The following is a 21,770-nucleotide window of genomic DNA, read 5'->3' as shown; positions in this document are numbered from 1 at the left end:
CCTGTTTCTCTCACTCCCATTCTTCGTTCTCCAGGATTGATCTGGCCCTCCTCTCGAACGACATGATCCCCCGGGTTGGTAGTATTAGATACGAGACTAGAGGTATATCAGATCACTCCCCTTTGACCTTTACTTTAGACTTTAATTGCTCTAGGGGCCAGGCTGTATGGAAATTTAACCCATTTTGGCTTGTACACATGGGGGACGGCTCTGACCTGGTGGCCGCATGGCGGGAATTCTTTGAATTAAATAGCGCCGATACGGCTATCTCTACACTATGGGACACGTTTAAGGCCTTCCTGCGGGGGAGTTTGATTAAACGGGTATCTAGCTTGAAGTCTTTCTATAAGCGACGGGAGGCGGTGCTGGAAGCCCAGAGTGTGGCTGCAGAATTGCAATACCTACAAGATTCTTTAGACAGCTCTAGGGCGGCCTGGTTATCGGTTCAGAGGGAATGGAGGGAGTACCTAATGGAGAAGACTCAGCATAGACTCCTTTTTTCATCCCATACTTTCTACGCTACTGGTGATAGACCGGGGTCGTACCTGGCATCTTTGGCCCGGGGTGATAGACCTAATAGTGTGGTTGTTGAGATTATGAACTCTGATGACATATCTCTGACTCAGACCCCACAAATGGCGGCTGAATTTGTATCCTATTATAGCCACCTGTATGCATCTAAATTAGAGTGCACTCAGTCACACCTAAGCGATTATTTAGACAAGGTTCGGTTCCCCACCCTGTCCAGTGAGGCTTGCGACTTGTTAGAGGCACCTATCTCATCAGATGAAATTATGGCTGCTATCAAGGCCTCCCCTAGTGGTAAAGCCTCGGGCTTGGATAGAAACATAGAAACATAGAATTTGTCGGCAGATAAGAACCACTTGGCCCATCTAGTCTGCCCCTTATTTTTTATTTATTTATTTATTTTTTATATTTTTTATCACTAACCTTATTTGATCCTTATTTCTTTGTAAGGATATCCTTATGTCTATCCCATGCATGTTTAAATTGCTCTACTGTCTTAGCCTCTACCACCTCTGATGGGAGGCTATTCCACTTGTCCACTACCCTTTCTGTGAAATAATTTTTCCGCAAATTTCCCCTGAACCTCCCCCCCTCCAGTCTCAGTGCATGTCCTCGTGTCCTATTGCTTCTCTTCATTTGGAGAATGTTTCCCTCCTGGACTTTGTTAAAACCCTTGATATATTTGAAAGTTTCTATCATGTCCCCCCTTTCCATTCTCTGCTCCAAACTATACATATTGAGATTTCTTAGTCTTTCTGGGTATGTTTTGTGATGTAGGCCATGCACCATTTTAGTTGCCCTCCTTTGTACAGTTTCTAATGTATTAATATCCTTTTGAAGATATGGCCTCCAGAACTGAATACAGTATTCTAGATGAGGCCGTACTAATGACCTATACAGTGGCATTATTACTTCTTTCTTTCTGCTGCTGATTCCTCTCCCAATGCAGCCAAGCATCTGACTAGCCTTCCTCATTGCCTTGTTACATTGCTTACCTGCTTTTAAGTCATCTGAAATAGTGACTCCTAGATCCCTTTCCTCCTCAGTAGTTTCCAGTATAGTGCCATTAATACTGTATTTAGCTTTAGGATTTTTGAGACCCAAGTGCATGATTTTGCATTTTTTGGCATTAAACTGTAATTGCCAGACTCTTGACCATTCCTCTAGTCTACCTAGATCCTCAATCATTTGTTTTACCCCACCTGGTGTGTCTACCCTGTTGCATACCTTTGTGTCATCTGCAAAAAGGCATACTTTCCCTTTAATGCCATTTGCAATGTCACCAATAAAGATATTAAAAAGCACTGGTCCAAGTACAGATCCCTGGGGTACTCCACTGGTAACATTTCCCTCCTGTGAATGCACTCCATTTACCACAACTCTCTGTTTTCTATCCTTCAACCAAGATCTTATCCATTCAATAATCCTAATATCCAATCCCAAACTTTCAAGTTTATTTAGCAGTCTGCGATGTGGAACTGTGTCAAAAGCCTTACTAAAGTCTAGATAAGCTATATCCATGGCTCCACCTTTATCCATCACTTTAGTCACACAATCAAAAAAGTCAATAAGATTTGTTTGACATGATCTCCCCCCAGTGAATCCATGCTGTTTGGGATCCAGTAAATTGCCGGATTTGAGATAATCTACAACTCTTTCTTTTAAGAGTGTTTCCATCAATTTCCCTACTACTGATGTAAGACTCACTGGTCTGTAGTTGTTTGCCTCTTCCTTGCTTCCACTTTTGTGCAGTGGGACTACGTTTGCTCTTTTCCAGTCCCCTGGAATTTCTCCTGTAGCTAATGACTGGTTGAATAATTCTGTCAATGGTGCTACCAGCACCTCTTTAAGTTCTTTTAATATCCTTGGATGTATCCCATCTGGCCCCATAGATTTGTCCACTTTCAGCTTTGAGAGTTCTGTTAGGACCTTCTCCTCTGTAAATGTACTTGTTTCATTTTCCTGAATATCCCTGCAACTTAACTGTGGCCCCTTCCCCTCTCTTTCAGTAGTAAATACTGAGCAAAAATAATCATTAAGATGATCTGCTATTAAATTGATGGTATACCCTCTGAGATATATGGGCATCACCTGGACTTCTTTGTCCCTCGTCTACTCGAGTTGTATGCCCAGATCTTTGCGCAGGAGTCTCTCCCCCAGTCTATGGCGGAGGCAGTGATTGTAGTTATCCCTAAACCTGACAAGGATCTCAGGAGAGTTGAGTCCTATCGCCCTATAGCCCTCCTACCCACTGATATAACATTTTTGGCTAAGGTGCTGGCTGGCAGATTAAATACAGTTATTTCCCAAATTATACATCCGGATCAGACGGGATTTATGCCCAATAAATCGACATCCATTAACCTTAGACGACTGTTCACACATCTGCAAATTCCCCGTAGGGACCCCACCTCCTCTATAGTTGTTTCGTTGGATGCCGCTAAGGCTTTCGACTCTGTGGAGTGGGCCTACCTGTGGGAAGTTATGCGTAGATTCGGTATAGGCCCGAACTTCATTAAATATGTCCGACTGATGTATTCCTCCCCTTCAGCGAGAGTGGCGGTCAATGGATTCGTATCTCATTCCTTCCCCCTGTCTAGAGGTACGCGACAGGGCTGCCCATTGTCTCCTACCCTGTTTGCTATAGCCATAGAGCCCCTCGCGTGCCTCCTGAGAGCGGATACTCTGGCTTTAAGGTGGGTGCTCGTGAACACAGGGTGGCCCTATACGCCGATGATGTTTTACTGTTTGTGGATCGCTATGCTGAGTCTATGCCTAGGATTTTACAAATTATTGGTGGGTTTGGGCGATACTCTGGGCTTTTGATCAATTGGGAGAAATCCTTTATTATCCCACTTCAGGGCGAAGTTCCTAATTCCCCGTTGGTGGCTCTCCCGTTGCGGTGGGTGGACTCCTTCAAATATCTGGGTATTTGGGTGTCTAATGATCCTCAAAAATTCCCCTCCCTAAATATTACCCCACAAATAACATATCTCTGCAGTCGGGTGAAGGCGTGGGGAAAATTACCTTTAACGGTTACGGGGAGGGTTAATATGGTAAAAATGGTCTTCCAGCCCAAACTTCTATATGTCCTACAGCACTCTCCCGTTTATATTCCGCAGAGGACCTTTCAACAAATAAATGGGCTGCTTCCCTCTCTGGTGTGGGCTAGTAAGCGGGCACGGTTGAAAATAGATACCCTGACCAGGTCACGGGAAATGGGGGGACTGGCTCTCCCCAACTTCCGTTTTTACTATTACGCGGCACAGTTGGCACATGTCTGGGAGTGGGTTACCGACCTCGATGCCCTGGCTTTGCACTCGCTGATGCTGCACCATGACTACCCAGGGGGCTCCCCATTACAGCTACTCCTTTGTGGTAGTATCAAAATGTCCACATTGCCACTTATTAAGCAATCCATCCTAATATGGAAATTGGTGCACTCTGTGATGCGGGGTCACGGTGTTGATCCGGATACCCCACTGGATAATGCTTACGGGCTGCCGGAACTGTGTCATCTTCAGGTCCGAGAGGTTTGGGGTAACTGGGGAGTGCACTCTTTAGGACATTTATATAAAGATGAGACCCTTACCTCATTCCAACAACTCCAGCAGACACATAATGTCCCCTCAGGTTTTTTTTCCCGATTCCTTCAGCTGAGACATGCTCTGGCTGCCCAGTTTCCAAATGGTCCCCCAGCCCTCGTTGATTCCCCGGTTAAATTAATGATGCAGACGCTGGACTCGGGACACCTGGTTTCTAAAATTTATGGTCGTATTCTCCAGATGCATCATATAGATCCCCTAACTACTCTTCGAGATAGGTGGGAATCAGACGTGGGTACATTATCAGACGATGCTTGGAATACTGCTGTGGGAGCCCATCGGATTTCCACTTCATCTGTTAGGTACCAACAAATACAACTATACATCCTGCATAGAGTATATATGACCCCGGTGAGGTTAGCACATATTGGGGGGTCCCATAACTCGCAATGCCCCAAATGTGGAGCCGCGGGTGCCGACTTCTGGCATCTAATTTGGGTATGCCCTGGCGTGTCTCGGTTCTGGACGGCTGTTATACGCACCATGTGTGATACGGGTGTTCCATCTTCCATATGTACGCCTGCATTGTGTACACTGTTGATTGTGGACGAGGAGGCCTTAGATCCACCCTGCAAGAGATATGTTACTAATCTTTGTGCTCTAGCTAGGGTCTGTATAGCCCGGCTGTGGCTGGCGGGCGAGGCCCCGTCAATTAAGGCTTGGATATCCCTGGTCAATGAAACTGTTGCACACGAAAAATTTGTGTTCCTGGCGAGGAAGGTGGAGAGGAAATTATTTACGATATGGGGTAGGTGGATAGACTCTAAATACTTCAGGGAGAGATAGGGTCCTGAGCTGCATCTCTCGCCTTCACTCTGGGATTTTTGGGGGTGGGCACCCTCGCGGCCGGCCTTGTTGAGCTGTATTGAGATGTATTATGCTTGTTCTGCTATGCTTATGCCTATACTGGAAGGAATAAGATAGAGGTGTGCTACTCTCAGACGCTGTGACTATGTGATTGTTTGACTTACGTGACATTAGTTTCGCAAAAGTTACTATGTGCCTTATTTATGTACAGCTGTTTCCATGCATTCCGTGTATGTATGTAGTTTTATGTTTGTTTTGAGTGAAGTGTTGATGTAAACTTTGAAAATTCAAATAAAAACTATTGAATTTAAAAAAAAAATAGAGAGAGCGGATGCCTGCACCTTCAGTGATCCTAGCCTGAGACCTAAAGAGAAACCAGCCTGTAGGAAAGTAAGCACTCTAGTAAAATAAAAAATTAGAATTTTTTCCCTTTTTGCACCAACCAATATACCTTTTCCTTAGAATACTTGCCATACCTGCCATGACCTTTGTAAATACAGTACATGGGGAGCTGTTGCCAGTCCAAAAGTCAGTGCACTAAAGTGAAAATGCTTCTCCCCGAATGCAAATCTTAACAGACTCTAAAACACCTCCCAAATGGGTATGTGAAGATAGGCATCCTTGATTTCTAAGCATGTCAACACCTTGTTTGCATCCATCCCAATGATGGACTGAAAACAAGGTGTTGGCATGCAAAGAAATAGACTGAAACCTGAATTTGTCTATCTATAAATTTAATTCCTATAAGATGGGTCTGTGACACCTGTCTTGTATTTTGACCAGAAAATAGGTTGGAATAAACCCCTACCTTTCTCTGGTGATTGGGTACAGGGATGATTACCTTAGAATCCAAAAGGCCTTATATGGCCTGATGCACTGTAAGTCTCTCTATTTTTTTTTTGTCGTTTGGCCATCTTGTTGCAAAAATATAATCTCGTAGTTTGTCCCAAGATGCTTATAACATAACCTTTTTCATTAGGTCTATGTGTAGGAAAGAAGGGTTTATGTTACTGGAACACTGGGCGGAATTCTCAGTCAGGCGCCATCTTTTTTGTTGCGATGGATTGCAACTGAATGAGGAGGGGGCAGCAGTACTGGGGGGGGCAGGATGGTTAGAAGGTTGGAGGAGATTTTAAACTAGATGTCTGGGGGGAGGGTTTAGAAAGAAAATTCGGGTTCATTACGGAGTACAGCAAAGGGGGAGGTAGTAAGTATAATGAGGGTGGAGAAGGGGGGAGGGAAAATACAGCAAGAATTGGAAAATCAGGGAATACTAAAGTAAGAAGGGAAAAGATACCAATGAATAGACAAATAGATAAGAATATCACTAACCTAAAATGTATGCTTACAAACGCAAGAAGCCTTTCAGGCAAAATGGGGGAACTAGAAATGCTTGCAATGAAGGAACAATACGATATAATAGGTATCACAGAGACATGGTGGGATGACTCCCACAATTGGGTAAATAACTTGGAGGGATATACTCTTTTCAGGAGAGACAGGGCTATTAAAAGAGGGGGTGGTGTATGTCTTTACGTTAAACCATTTCTTAAACCATACTTAAAGGAGGGTATTTACGAGGGAACTTGAGATATTGTGGAGACACTATGGGTTGAAATTTCTATGGGAAAGAAAAGTACAACAAACTTTTAATAGGGACATGTTATAAACCGCCTGATATTAGTGCGATTGAGGAAGCACAACTCTTGATACAAATCAAGAAAGCTATAGGGCTGGGGGAGGTCCTAATCATTGGGGACTTTTATTATTCTGACATAAATTGGGCCAGCGAATCATGTAATACAGCTAGGGAGGGTAAAAAGGTTCTTAAATATGCTTAAGGAAATAGTCGCAAAGAGTGGAGGAACAAACCAGATTAGGGACTATACTAGACCTGGTACTAACTAACAACGTGGAAATAATAGCGAATACTGCATTAGGCGAGACCTTGGGTAACAGTGATCATAATATGATCACATTCGAGATTAGCATTCAAAAGCAGCAGGGTACAACTAAGACTCTTAACTTTAAAAAAGCAAATTTTAACATGCTGAAACACGCACTAATGGACATAGATTGGGGAACTTTGTTTCAGTGAAAAAACACGGCCAAAATGTGGGATGTTTTTAAAACGATGCTTGTCAAATATACCCATAAGGGCATCCCCTTGGACAGTAAAAATAAGAGCACTAAATTCAAACCAATGTGGTTAATCAAAAGTTAAGGAAGAAATGGATAAAAAGAGGCGAGCATTCAAAGCTTTCAAATCAGACGGGAAGGCAGAGTCATTCCAGTACTACAAGGAATGTAACAAAAAATGAAAAAAAAAAGGAAATCAGAGCAGCTAAAATAGAAAACAAAAAAAAAAAAATTGCTAAAGAGAGTAGAACTAACCCTAAAAATTCTATAAATACATAAATGGTAAGAGGCTAAAAGAGAGACTATAGGACCATTAAAAAGCAAACTGGGATTCCTGATAAATGATGACAATGAAAAAGCTGAAATATTGAACACATTTTTCTCATCAGTGTTTACTAGAGAAGACCAGATTTTAGCATTAATGAGTAAAAATAACAATAGTATTGATAAAGGCCCACTACTTAATACCTATCTGTCTGAGGAAGTAGTCTGTGAATGCCAAGAAGAAAAAAAAATAAGACTAAATAAATCCCCTGGTCCAGATAGCCTACATCCTAGGGTTCTGATGGAGCTAAATGCTGAAATAGCAAGGCTACTGTATCTGATTTTTATTGAGTCATTTAGATCAGGCATGGTACCAAAGCACTGGCATATAGCGGAAGTAAAGGGTATTAAACTTAATCCTGGTAACTTTAAACCCGTTAGTCTGACATCAATAGTGGGGAAACTATTGGAGTATACACTAAGGGACAGCATACAGGACTACTTGGAGAACACCCATTCTATCAATAAGAACCAATATGGTTTTGTGAGAAATAGGTCATGCCAAACTAATTTGATTTTTTATGAGATAGAAAGCGACAATTTGGACCAGGGCAACACAATAGATGTGGTTTATCTTGATTTTGCAAAAGCTTTCAACACAGTTCCTCACAAGAGGCTGATTTTCAAATTAAGGGAGCTCGGTATAGGAGACACTATTTGTACATGGGTAATGGGTAAGTAATTGGCTTGATAACAGGGAACAGGAAGTGGTGATTAATGGGATGTTTTATACCTGGGCTAAAGTAATTAGTAGAATACATCAGGGTTCTGTGCTGGGGCCACAATTGTTTAATATATTTATTAATGATTTAGGAGTAGGACTAGAAAGCACAACGTCAATTTTTGCAGACAATACTAAAATATGTAGGGTAATCAAGTCAGATGTGGCTGTGGAGTCTCTCCTGAGTGATTTATTTAAACTGGAAGTTTGGGCAATGAACTGGTGTATGAAGTTTCATGTGGAAAAATGTAAAGTTATGCACTTTGGGACTAAGAATAACAGGCAACCTTCCAATTAAACTGGGGAAAAATAGAGGAAATTGTATTAGAAAAGGATTTGGGGGTGCTCATTGATAGTAGATTTAGCAGCAACACACAATGTCAATCTGCAGCAACATATGCAATTAATGTCTTAGCATGCATTAAAAGGGGAATTGAGACAAGGGATGAGAGCGTAATCCTGCCACTGTACAAATCATTGGTATGGCCACATCTAGAGTACTGTGTACAGTTCTGGGCACCACACTATAAAAAAAAAAAAATATTAGAACTTGAGAAGGATCAGAGGCGAGCTACCTAACTGATTAAGGGGTTGGAGACACTGGACTATGAGGAGAGGCTTTTGTAGGTTAGATATGTTTACACCTGAAATGAGATGACTAAGAGGAGATATGATTAGTATTTACAAATATATAAAGGGGCAATATGCGGAGCTATCATGTGATTTGTTTACTAAGAGAGCTCTACACAAAATGCGCGGACACCTGCTAAGGCTTGAGGAGAATAAATTTTGTACTCAGCGCAGGAAGGGATTCTTCACTGTAAGGGCAATACGCATATGAAATACACAAACACTGCCAGAGAAGGGTGTAATGGCGGACTCAGTCAATGCATTTAAAAATGGGTTAGACAAATTTCTAACCGAAAAAGATATACATGGCTATAGCCTTTAACCTACATATATTAGGGAATGCAAAATAATTCAGGTTGAACTCGATGGAATACTAGCCTTTTTTCAACCTCACTGACTATGTTACTCACATGTCTGTGAGCAATGTCCTGATCTTTTCGGAGGTTAGTCTTTGTAACTAAACCTCTGGCTGAGGAAAACTGTCCCTTTCCTCAATAGGATTGGGCTGTCTGCTGTTTAAAGGATGAACTAAAAGTTCTATTCTTTGTTTTAAAAGACATTGTTAAAGGCAAAAAGGAACTCCCTTTATCCTTTGGCCTCAGAATCGTTTTATTTAATTCAGGAAGAGTTGGCAAATTATCCAAAATGTCTGTTTCTGTATCCACCTACCATAATTTCAACATTATTCATCTAGCAACCACTGCAAACCCCGATAACTTAGACTGCATCACAGAGGTATCTAAGGCAGCCTCACCCAAGTACCCAAGTTAGAAGTATACGTGTATACGTCTGCATTCCTTCTACCAACATGTCAGTCAATTTCTCCATAGCTTTTGCTACTCAAGCTGAAGGTGTTACACTAGGTCTAGAGTTTTATAAAGTGCTCTTATAGGATACACACAGGTAGGGCAAAATTTCATAGGGCAAATACGTGGAATGTTTATATATAATTTCTGGAGGTAATAAATGTGAGAATTACATATACCTGCTAAGAAACCGCCACAGTTTTCCCAGATTTACTTTATCTAGGCCAAAGTCCTTGGTGAAGTTCTTGTGGTGAGAGTAAAAATGTCTGATTACCGTAGTCCATTTTCTCATGCGGGTAATACCAGTGGCAGCATTTCGGCAATTACCCACATGTTCCAAAATCCTCTCTTTGAATTTGCGAGTGGTAATAACTACATACTTCAAATTGCAACTACAAGCCAGGCAGTACACTAACGCCTGTGTGTTGCAGTTGAAGTAGTGTTTGATGGGGATTTGAGCACCATATCGATCTACGATGGAACTGGTCTTGCCTATTTGCGGGCATGCATTGCACTGTCCGCAAGGGAAGGACCCCGTTATTTCTTGTGACCTAGACTTCAATTTGGTGTTGTCTCCCGCGAAATGACTGCGCGCAAGTAGATCCTTATGTTACCGGATCTCCGCCAACTGATTTGTAGTTTGTCTTTAATGTAAGGTGCTAAATCCGGGTCCAGATGTAGTATGGGAAGGTGTTTTTCAATGGCTTGCTTAAGGAAAACAGATGCATTTAAATGGGAAAAAGTCCACATAAAGACGCTCAACGCTACCGGGTCATGCCAAGGCATGGCGTGACTAGAAGGGCTGTGACTGCTGCAAGGATGTAGGAGGACACATCTGTATTCTACTCTATCTTGGATACATGCTGTGAACCAGATTTACTAGAATTAGACAAATTTTCCATCATAACTATGCTTACCATACCATCCCTTTAAACCAGGACACTAATGAATTACACAGGTTCTGTGGCTGGCTGAATTCAAGACTGCATTACACCTTGTTCTAATCAGCCACAGAACCTGTGCAATCCATGTGTGTCTTGATTTAAAGGATAGCCAACTCATAACAAAGGCAAAAGATCTAACCCAGACTGGCTCTTCCACTGAGCTAGCCGAAGTCTCTGACACCTGATGTGGTGTTTCAGTACAAGCAGTACATTTAGCATGTGTGTCCACAGCTGTTAACTTAGCATGATAACATGAACAAAAATTAAAGGTACTGGACTTCCCTCCTCCAGATTTAATCTGATCAGACATAATGTTCCCAAGAGAAATACACGCAAACAGTATTTACACTGATAAAACACAAAGCATATATACAAAAAAAGTAGCTATCTGAGTAAATATAAATGATTTTGTCAGATACTTATCCAGACTCCAACATGGAGTATTGAGGAGAGCGGGAAGAGAAGCTTTGCAGTCGTCATCAACAGATCCACTCTTCAGCTGCTGGACCAAACAATTTTTAGGTTTTCTCCTTCTTCGCTAAATTGCGTTTCTGCACAGCTAGATGCCTTTTTCTGAATTTAGGCACTGAGCGTATCTGCCCCTACTGTCAACATTATTATTTTCTATGGTAAGAGAGAGACCCATTGCCGTCAAACCAGCCATTCCCCCTTACCATAGGTAGGGTGGTCTAGCCAGGTCTCCACTTCCTCGATGCAGCTGACTTCAATCTGTAATCACTGCCACTGTAGGCATTCAGGGAGCTTGTTGCTAGCCCTTCTGACGACATTCAGCATGCTGCCAAAAGCGGTGCTGCAGTTTTCAGGTGCCCGGCTGTGAGCCCCCCACTTCAGGGGATCTTATTGTGGACTCCTGTTGCCTGCAGGGTACTAGCAAAATCCTATACAAACCATGAGCCGTAGAGGTAATCACCTTGCCACCACGTCCCCTCCCCCCACCAGCTATGGACTGCCTGATGGAGCCACAACTCACTTACATTTTGGATGCCTGTCTTCCAGCCACAGCCGCCTCCTGCCTGCGACTGCTGCTGACTGGAGTTGTATGTAACCAGAGTTAAAAAGGTACTCAACGGTTACGTTGCCAGCAGTCGAGATCCCGAACACTAACAATGCCACCAGACGGAATACCAGCTAACAGGGGCTATTCCTACTTGTGGGTGTCCACGACACCCATGGAGTGGGACTAGAACCTGTGGCGAGTTCAGCAAGCCACTGAACCCGCAAGAGTCTTCGTTGCGCTCGCCCCCCTGCTGGCATTCCAGTGGCCAGGATCCCAGCGTTGGTATGCTGGCCGTTGGGATCCCGGCCGCCGGAAACGTATACCCAACCCCTACTCAGTGCTGACCTATTCCTTACAGCACTTAATGAAAACTGAAAAGGGGTTGGAGGGGAGGAGCTTATATACAGCTAAAAGTTAGCTCATTATGAGGTCTATTCATGAAGCATTGAAAAGAGTAGAGAAGTGAGCCAGTGGAGAAGTTGACCATGGCAATCAATCAGCTGCACTGTATAATTTTATAGTAAGCAATTTATAAATGTTACTTCAATGCTGAATGACTGGCTCACCTCTCCACTCCTTCCACTGCTTCATGAATAGACCCCTAAGTGCTGACGCCTCTATCCCTCACTGTTAGGGTCTCCTGCCCTGTGCTGCCACGTCGTCATGGCAACCGGGAGACAAGTGCTAGCGGAGTGACCTGAGCGCAGCTGATTCTCCGGTTCGGGTCTTTTGCTGTGCAGTGGTTATAGGCTCTGTGCATGGCAGGGGATCCGGTGCTGGTTTTTGTGCTCACAGTCTGTGAGGTCTGAGTGGGGCGTGGACAGCACCTGCTTTATAAGGCCTCTTCTCAGGGTAAGCAGATGCTGCTGAATCTTTGTTGGTTAGTCAGTTTCTGAAAGTTAGCCAGTACTGTGTAGCTTTGTATTTGTTTGTTGCTTACTGCAAATAGGCCTGGGGATTTGGTATTACACTCTGCCAATCCAGACCTAGCAGTAAGACTGGAGTCAGTCGTTTAGCTTGCTGGGGTTCTGTTACTACTCTGTGAACTTAGCAAGTTTGCGGCTGTATTCTAAGACTTGCCTGTCTAATCCTGTCTCACTTTGCTAGGTGTTAGGGGTCAGTTTAGTGGCAGTAAGCTGAACCTGTGCACTGCAAGTGAGAATTAGGATTGTGGAGACTCTCCTTGTGTCTATCATTCCATCTCTGACCAAGGAGTTTACTGCCACACCCGTTGGTAACCCTTTAGGGTTTTGCTGTTGCCCTTAGCAACAGCATTTCGGGTTCTCTACGTATTAAAACACAACATCTTGCTTTTCTCATCAGAGCAGTTCTAATACAAGGGAGATACCCAGTTCCTTAGCCTCTGGGCTTCTCTGTTCACTTTGTGTGTATTTTGTTACCCTATCACCTTCTGTGTACGTTATGTCATATTCCCCAGTCTGTCTGTAAGTCCATTTGTTTTGCATAACAGTTCAAACACCAGTACATTCCTGCAGGCACTGGAGTGCATAACAGTCCTGACACCAGTACTTTCCTGCAGGCACTGGTGTGCATAACACTCACTAAACCCATGGTCATTAAGTGTCCCAAAGATGAAGGAAAGATACTTTTGCATACAGATCCCTGAAGTCATATAAAAAGATTAGCATACTCAAATATTTTCTTGATATGCATATTAACAATATGAGGCATGCACTTACTAGGTAGCCTATTGGAGATTTTTTACTTTTTGAAAAATTCTCCAACTCCTCCCAATCTTCTTTCTCTGACAGTGCAGAGATCTTCAGCCACCAATACCTGAAAAAATAGAGAAATATTACATGAGGTGTTTTTTTAATTTTATATGTTCTTCACGCACCAGAATTTTAAGTGGGGTTATACCCCATTTCCTGCTTTCCTCCATACAGTACTCTTTAATGCTAACAACAAAGTCAGAGTACCATTGGGGTGTACTGTATATAGATGCAGACAATATGAGAGAGAATAAAGAAAAAAATTGATTCTCTGAGATTAACAGCCTGGTTACTGGAACTCTAATACTCACCATTTTCAATTAAATGGAAAAGTGAGCAGTGAACCTGTAACAGTCGGCATATACAGGCAAAGAAAATATAAAAAGTGCACAAAGTGATCAGAGTGCATAACATATGGAAATATTCAAACCTCCCCAGCCCCATTAGGAAAATAACCCTGCAATGCTCCCAAAACACCGGGTGGCACTCGATATCCTGGCTGTCGGGATCCCAGCGCTCAGCATACAGGCGCCGTGATCCCGACAACTATTCTCCCTCTTGGGGTATCCAGCGAGCCCACAAGGGGCTCTTTTGCGCTCGGCCCGCTACCGGCATTCCTGCGGTCGGGCAAGCGTAGTAGACCCCAAAATACCATATAGTCATTTTGGATGCTTGTTACACAATGACAGCACAAAGTCTCAATAAGACTGTAATGAGCTGCCGTTACTCATCATTGTTGCAGGTCCTGACCCTTGCTAGGTGATCGGGACACTACATCATGTTGGCCATGGGGGTTTGCTGGTCCCAGCTGCTGGGCAACTGGGTCTCTTCTCCATTTTATCTCTCTCCAAAGCTTAGTAAATAGATCCCTAGTCCAAAAAGATAAGCATATTTAATCTGTAAAAGTGGCAGGAGGAATGTGGAAGCATAAAAAACATCAGGCTCCTGAAGTCTATATATTTAGTAAACAGGTTTACAAAACAAAGCTTGAGCTGTGTAACTAGTCTTCCGGAGCATAACTTTAGAATGTAAGTTGTCACGAGCAGGGCCCTCGACCCTCATGTGATTAACCTTCTCTTACTTAAACCATCCTCAAAAGGCACCTAATCCGGCTGTTATCGGCCATCCTGATACTTTCAGATGGAGCCACGCTCATTGGGGGGGCGAGCGGCGTGCCTGCGCCGCGGCCCGCCGCCGAGCGTACACAGACGCTCCCATTAAGTTTGAAAGGGACGCGTATGCGTCTACAACGTATGCGCACCCAGTTTGCTCCCGGTGGTCCGCATCACCGGGCACGACTAGGCACCGACGGAGCCACGATTAGCGTGGCTTCATCTGTATGTCAGTGTTTATTTACCCTGTACTTGTCCTATATTGTCTTCAACTGTAAGTCACTATTGCCCTGTTTTGAGTTTTCATTTACGTACTCTGTTACTGGGCGCTGTGGATCCCTTATTACACAATATGCATAAAGGATAATAATAACAGTTAAAAAGCCATGAGGATGTAATGCATTTTATGTATTATTTGCTAAACGTTTTTGTAAAAGGTTGTGGTTTCTTCTGGTTCGCTGGTTCGTACCCTTGCTTTGTTCGCTGCACAAACTAAAGTAATACTTCAAGTGGGTTGGGTACGAAATCCTGGCAGTCAGGACCCTGACAGTCAGAAGACCGACAGCGGGATCCCAATGGACAGAATCCCAACATCTCTGTAAGTAATTTTACCCTACCCCTAATCCACCCCTGCAGCTAGCCCTAACCCTCCTCCTAGTGCTTAACCCTAATCCCAAACCCTGCGTTTACCTCCAGGATCCGTCTGGATTCTAACCGTCTGGTTCCCCCTATCAGTCTTCTAACGGGATACTGGCTGCCAGGATTTTGACTGCATCTCCTTCTATTCTACCATTTTTATTAATAATCTGATTTAGATTATAAATAGCCATAGCACTCTAAATTAACACGTATTCTGTATTACTAATTTATTAAACCTTTTCACTATTTGTCCAAAATCAAATCTACAGTAAATTGCAGTGTAAAAATATATCTGCCCAGTATTTGAGGGCTACATATAAAAAGCTAGTATTTACCCTGCATGCAAAAAAAACAACTTTATCTGCACCTCTTACATTGCAACACGGTATGTCCAAGTGCAAATTTACTTGCTCTGCTTTACTCCAACCTCAGAATCAGGCCATCTATGTTTAAGCTCACATTGTCTAATAAGTATATAATAACTACAAATTTTAAACTGAGGAAAACAGAATTACCTTTTGTCGGGGATTTTAAATTCTTTATAGAGCTGCTCTGCTTTTTTTTGCATTCCATCAAGTATCAGATTATAGATGGTATCATGTAAAGAGTAATCTAGGTAAGGTTTATCCATCTTTTCTTGTATTAAACGCTGAATCCTTAGCAATTTGATTTGATCCTCTGTTACCTATAAAATACAATCAAACTGAGATAAGCATAAATTATTAGTTGAGTTCAAAAATATTTAAACTTTAGACTATCTTGGGCCACAAGCAAACTCCTATTGGAATACCAAATTAAAAGAAAATATTCACATAGAGGGGATAGAAGTATCATGGTTTGAACCGAGTTGGTGGTAGTTTTGTGATACAATGTAAAGACCGATCAGACATCACATACACTCAGTACACATTCTAGATATAAAAAGCAACTTATAAAAAACTGTGAAAATTTCGTGATAGTGTATATTGTATTTGTGTACAAGAAAAGTGCACTCTCAAAACAAAATGTGTGGCTGCTCTGGACCAATAAAACTGCGATGGTGATTCAGCAGATAGTGGTAATGTGAAAGCTAGAAAGGAACATAGAGAGGCTAATAGTGCTTCATAAAGTGGTGGCTTATAGTGGTGTTGGTGCTGGGCTTGTGAATTATAGTATAATGAAAGTCACTACTGTATTTTATCATTAATACGTTAGAAGTGTTTTTCAAGTACTGAACAATTGCATAATATTTAAAACATTTATTGTAACGTATTTCCACCTCAAAAAATTCTTAAAAATCCAACATTTACAAAAGGCACAGTACAAACCACTCCTATATAAAACAAAAACCGTTTCCACAGGGCTTACCCACTGTACCAATCAATGTATCTAAAAAAAAATTAGGCAGCACTGCAATGTTATAAATTATAATAAAATGGAGTCAAATAATGCCATATGGTCTCATGTGATGCCCTAATTTCTTCAGGCACTTTAGAGTTACTATGCAGGTATGCTGCTTTGTCTTTTTAAGTACACTTTTAGTAGATTTTAGTATCTCAATTCAGTAGAATGAAAACATGCACAAATAATAGCGGCATTGCGCTATATCTTTATTAATAAAGGAAACTAGTCTGCTTTCCATGTTCAGACATGTCACATCCCTGGAGTTTCTAAATTCCTTGTCCAACTTTCATCCCTCAGGTCGATTGTTCCAGTAGTCTTCTGGTATAAGCATCTGTATGTAGCACAACCACGCAGTTCTAATATTCCCAGCAGTATTCAGTAGTGGTAGGCTGGTCTCGTTTTCTGCGTGTGCTGTGTCTGGCAAAGGGCTCTGTAGCAATTGCTAAGTAGCAATGCTACTTACAGCTGGTCCAATTGTCCACATTGGGCAGCTCGGTTCCCCTTACAATGGGCTAAAATAGAAATCAAACTGAATAACCCCTTGCGCTATTTAATTAGAGGCAACATGGCATGAATACACTCAATAGAATAATTATAAGATAATTTTAATATCTATAAAATCAATCATGTATAGGTTACATAGACATAATCATAAAAATTGAGTTAATTAGTATGCGCATACAAGTAAAAAAGCTGAATGCTAAACCTACTAATTGAGCATAAGAGGTGGATCATATAGCTACTAGTGACCACATAGGGCTAATTCAATAATCATAAGTTGACAATGTCCTTATTTTTGTTATCAGAATAGGACAGTCCCATTAGATGTGCTCATAGATATTTCATGATGAAATATCATGTGGTGTGATAAAGATAAATATGGAGCCTTTGTTTAGGTATATACCAAAAAGTGAGTTTAACCAATTGCTCATATATATGAATAGTTCTTTACATGTGGAAAAGCTATCCAGAATACATGGAGGAAATGTGTATATCACCCGGGGCTTGGTGCACAGCAAGCACCTGTAGAAGAAAGCTCCCGTCTTCCACAGTCCGTAAGTGGCGTCCTCCGTCTCCCACTGTGTCTGGCTCTCGTGCACACACCTTTGATCGCTTTGAGAGAGAGAGGTTGGTCCGGCTCCCGGAGCTCTGCGCACTGCAGGCGCTATTCAGTTGATTTTGCTCCCTTCTCTGACGCGTTTCGCTTCTAATTGAAGCTTCCTCATAGAGTAAAAAGTTTTTACTCTATGAGGAAGCTTCAATTAGAAGCGAAACGCGTCAGAGAAGGTGCCCTATGTGACCCAGTGGACATTGCTTATAGGTCCACATTGATGTGCAGCGCTGCTCGAGATTGACAAGCGGGAGACGGGAGGACGCTATATGCGGCGGCTTGAAGACGGGAGCAAAATCAACTGAATAGCGCCTGCAGTGCGCAGAGCTCCGGGAGCCGGACCAACCTCTCTCTCTCAAAGCGATCAAAGGTGTGTGCACGAGAGCCAGACACAGTGGGAGACGGAGGACGCCACTTACGGACTGTGGAAGACGGGAGCTTTCTTCTACAGGTGCTTGCTGTGCACCAAGCCCCGGGTGATATACAAATTTCCTCCATATATTCTGGATATCTTTTCCACATGTAAAGAACTATTCATCCTTATGAGCAATTGGTTAAACTCATATATTGGTATATACCTAAACTAAAGCTCCATATTTATTTTTATCACACCACATGATAATCAATCATGAAATATTTATGAGCACATCTAATGGGACTGTTCTATTCTGATAACAAAAATAAGGACATTTCAACTTATGATTATTGAATTAGCCCTATGTGGTCACTAGTAGCTATATGATCCACCTCTTATGCTCAATTAGTAGGTTTAGCATTCAGCTTTTTTACTTGTATGCGCATACTAATTAACTCAATTTTTTATGATTATGTCTATGTAACCTATACATGATTGATTTTATAGATATTAAAATTATCTTATAATTATTCTATTGAGTGTATTCATGCCATGTTGCCTCTAATTAAATAGCGCAAGGGGTTATTCAGTTTGTTTTTGGTACACCTGGTTTCAATCAGGTGAGATTGTGTTGGCCATATCCACAGGCCATTATACCCTGCTTGCGGCTATCTAGATTGCATGAGTTGCGAGAGCAAGTTCAGATTTTTGTGTGGAGTGGGTGTGATTACAGATATAGACACCCATCCGCAACTGTTCAAATTTAACCAATATTAGTAGCGCCTGACATTAGTATTAGTGCTAAAATAGAAATACCATACCTAGGAATATTATTGCCCCACCATCCATCGAACCTTTATAAGTTTAATGTGGGAACAGTTATCTATGTTCTTTGTAATGATATAAAGGGGTGGACCGCCTTTCATTATCTTACCTCGGATGAGCCAACTTGCATTGGTTCCGTCTGCTCCACGTCGTTCCCCGTCTGCTCTATCCATTACAGTTACTCCCAGTGATTCTAACTAAAGTGGATGTGCCACAAATGAATGCTCTGTTTTCATAGATTTATCCAGGAGGGCAGTTGCTATCGAATAGCCCAGCAGAAACTCTACCAAATTAAATCAAATGGGGGCATACATTATCCAGATGTAGTGGGCTACAACCATGTAGCTCTGTTAAGACACAAGCATATACGAATACCTCTTAGGAACAATGCTTTTTAGGTGACACGGTGCTGCTATCCTCCACCAGCATGACCAGGAGATATCGGATCCTGTGAAAGCAAACCCACTCCTTTGGGCAACCAAGAAAATTTGCCATATTCTCCAGCACAAAGTGTCGTTCATGTGCTTAAATGCCTATCATTCCTTACACCTTCCCCTGATTCAAAATACAAACTTTGCAGACAGCATGGCTGCTCATCCCTTCACTATGTGGAGACTAGCTGGGATTACTAATATTAGAATTTTAATATAGGAGAGTAGTAGACACCTTCTGATCTATTCAGAGGTTTCCTCAAAATTTGCTATGGTCAATACATACTCTTTGTGATTTTTACACACCAGGTTTTATGTGACTCATGTCCTTGGGCACTTTTCAGAGGAAGACTGGACAACCTTCTGGAGCACAGGTTCTCAAGCTCGGTCCTCAGGACCCCACACGGTTCATATTTTGCAGGTCACCTGTAGATTTTTAAAATGTGATAGTTGGTGATACACAGTGCAGCTGCTGGGTTACATGGAAAACGTGAACCGTGTGGGATCCTGAGGACCGAGTTTGAGAACCACTGCTCTAGAGAGGTTTCTGTTGAAACCTCAACCACAATATAGAGCCATATCGGTTCATTACACTTTTCTGATGGACATTTTGGATCACTCTCAATATAACAGGGAGGTATGTCTAAGTGGCCAACTCACTTTCCTACTTTAACCGTGCCTGCTTTGGAAAAAGCCCTTTTGCTCTCTCGCAAAACGTAACCGGCCAGTTTGTACACTGAGATTTTTCTAAACATTTCATAATGCTTAACTGTCATAGTGCCTGAGCCGGGGAGCCATTGCTGCCCAAAATGCCATCAGGGGGGGCGTGGCTTGGCTGGCAACCTGAGAAGAAGTGCAACATCTCTGCTCTCCCCAAACGACTGTCAAAGTCAGAAAAATGTCTCAATGCACGTTGCCATATTTGCACCGCACACTGGTCCGTGCTGCGCATGCGTACGCTCTCCCGTGGAAGCGCATACCCGCAATAGCGTGCACTCGCACGCGCAGTATGCGCATTTACGGTAGAGTTTATGTGATCGTAGCGTGCGACTCATTAGTTACAAATGTTCACAATTAATGTAGTTTATAGATCATGATCCCTTTGATAGTTTCTGTAAGTTTGGTTAAAGTACAATGTCCCAGAGCTGAGGAATCCCTCTTTGCATCGTACGAAGGGTCTAACAGGAATCATATTGCAGTGTTTGGTACCCATCGGAAGAGTATTTAATTAGCAATATTCCGGTGTTGGTTTGGAGCGTATTAATCGCTCGTGCGAATAGTTATGGACATAAGAAGTTTATGTCCATTTCTATGATTTACACATACTCAGGTATGCGGCGGGAAACCCAGTTTCCCACCCACCTGAGCTGTTGGAAATCGTCACAGCCCACCTGTATGAATCACCCTATGACCTTTTGTTATGATGCGGGGCCGAATTCCTTCGGCCAATGGACAATGGGATTGTAGGGACTAGGAGATTGCATTGTGTGTGGGGCATAAATAGGCAGGCCGACCACAGCCAGCTCTCACTCTCTCATCAACGGTTATCTGCTGATAATCGGGAGCTGGATATCGAGGCGCTGGCGATCATACCCTTTGTGCGTAAGTTCTCTCCATAATCATTGTCTTTCTGCGAGCCAATCTCAATCTCTCTCTCTCTCTCTCTCTCTCTCTATCTCTCTCTCTCCTCTTTTCTCTTAAATACCTTATAGTATTATAGTATTGTATTGTATTTCATTTAGGTCAGCGTAGTATTGTCTTATTGTATTTATTGTTTAGTTCTGTGGTTAGGAGGTCTCTGTTATATTGTAGCGTATCATATGTACTGTTATCCCCTTTTACAAGTATATTAGATATAATACAGTTAATAGGCTTTGGAAACCTAAACCAGTATCAGTGTATTTACTATAGTGTTAAGTGTTCGCTTGAGCGTCGGTGACGCTCAATCAGCTTTGTAGTTAGTCAGGTTACACAAGGTTGCATTTACACCCTGTACTCACATTAAGGTATTCTGTGTGTTTCATCGGTATAAGGTTTAACATAAAGGTATAGTGTTGTGAGCGTCTGCATCGCTGGTGACCTCCTCGTGGTCTCTAGCGTACGCTACGTTACAGCGAATCTTTCCCCTAGACATAACCAATAACGTGTCCTGTGATCCCTGGGCCGTGAGCGAACGTGACGCCTGAGCGTCTCGCCTACGGCTGAGCGATCGTTACGCAACTAGCGTACCATTACGGTACTTCTTAAGTAAACAGCGTACAGTGTTCTTAGCTTCATAAAGGGTTGTTTATACGACAAAGGAATTTAGCATTGTCAATTGCGGGCTCGTCCGGTCCTTTTCACATCTGCACTAGGTAGATCAGCAGACATTATCCCTCCAGCAAAGGGTGGGAGGTTGTCTCGCAGTTGCTGACGGGATAAGCGTCTGCTTCGCTTAGATAAAGAGTGCTGAAGGAACCCGGTAACCGGAAGTAAGAACAAAACGCTTGTGTCTTTTTTAAAACTGTTTATTTTTCTTTTGTCTTGCGTACGCATACATACCTGCATTTCTTTTCACTTGTGTATTTCATTTTTTCGTATATCACTATTCCTGTTTGCCAAATTTTATAGTTGATAGAAAGTGCTAAAAAGAGATTTGCTGTTATTTAATAGTAGAGGT

General features: G+C 42.3%; 1 protein-coding gene across 4 annotated transcripts in view; it reads right to left on the bottom strand.

The window, feature by feature from the left end:
• Nucleotides 1-21,770, bottom strand: part of VPS16 (VPS16 core subunit of CORVET and HOPS complexes) — a 959,900-nt gene that overhangs the window by 136,826 nt on the left and 801,304 nt on the right. For all 4 annotated transcript variants that reach the window (XM_063934117.1, XM_063934116.1, XM_063934114.1 and 1 more), the window contains 2 exons: nt 15,522-15,691; nt 13,223-13,319 (listed from right to left, as the gene is read on the bottom strand). In XM_063934117.1, coding sequence (XP_063790187.1) covers nt 13,223-13,319; nt 15,522-15,691 — 267 coding nt within the window. The remainder of the gene's footprint in view (nt 1-13,222; nt 13,320-15,521; nt 15,692-21,770) is intronic.

The sequence above is a fragment of the Pseudophryne corroboree genome, chromosome 7 (genome assembly GCF_028390025.1).
Source record: "Pseudophryne corroboree isolate aPseCor3 chromosome 7, aPseCor3.hap2, whole genome shotgun sequence".
In the NCBI taxonomy this organism is placed as follows: domain Eukaryota; kingdom Metazoa; phylum Chordata; class Amphibia; order Anura; family Myobatrachidae; genus Pseudophryne; species Pseudophryne corroboree.
The sequence above is the reverse complement of the archived record's forward strand: the minus strand, read 5'-3'. Positions and strand labels throughout refer to the sequence as shown.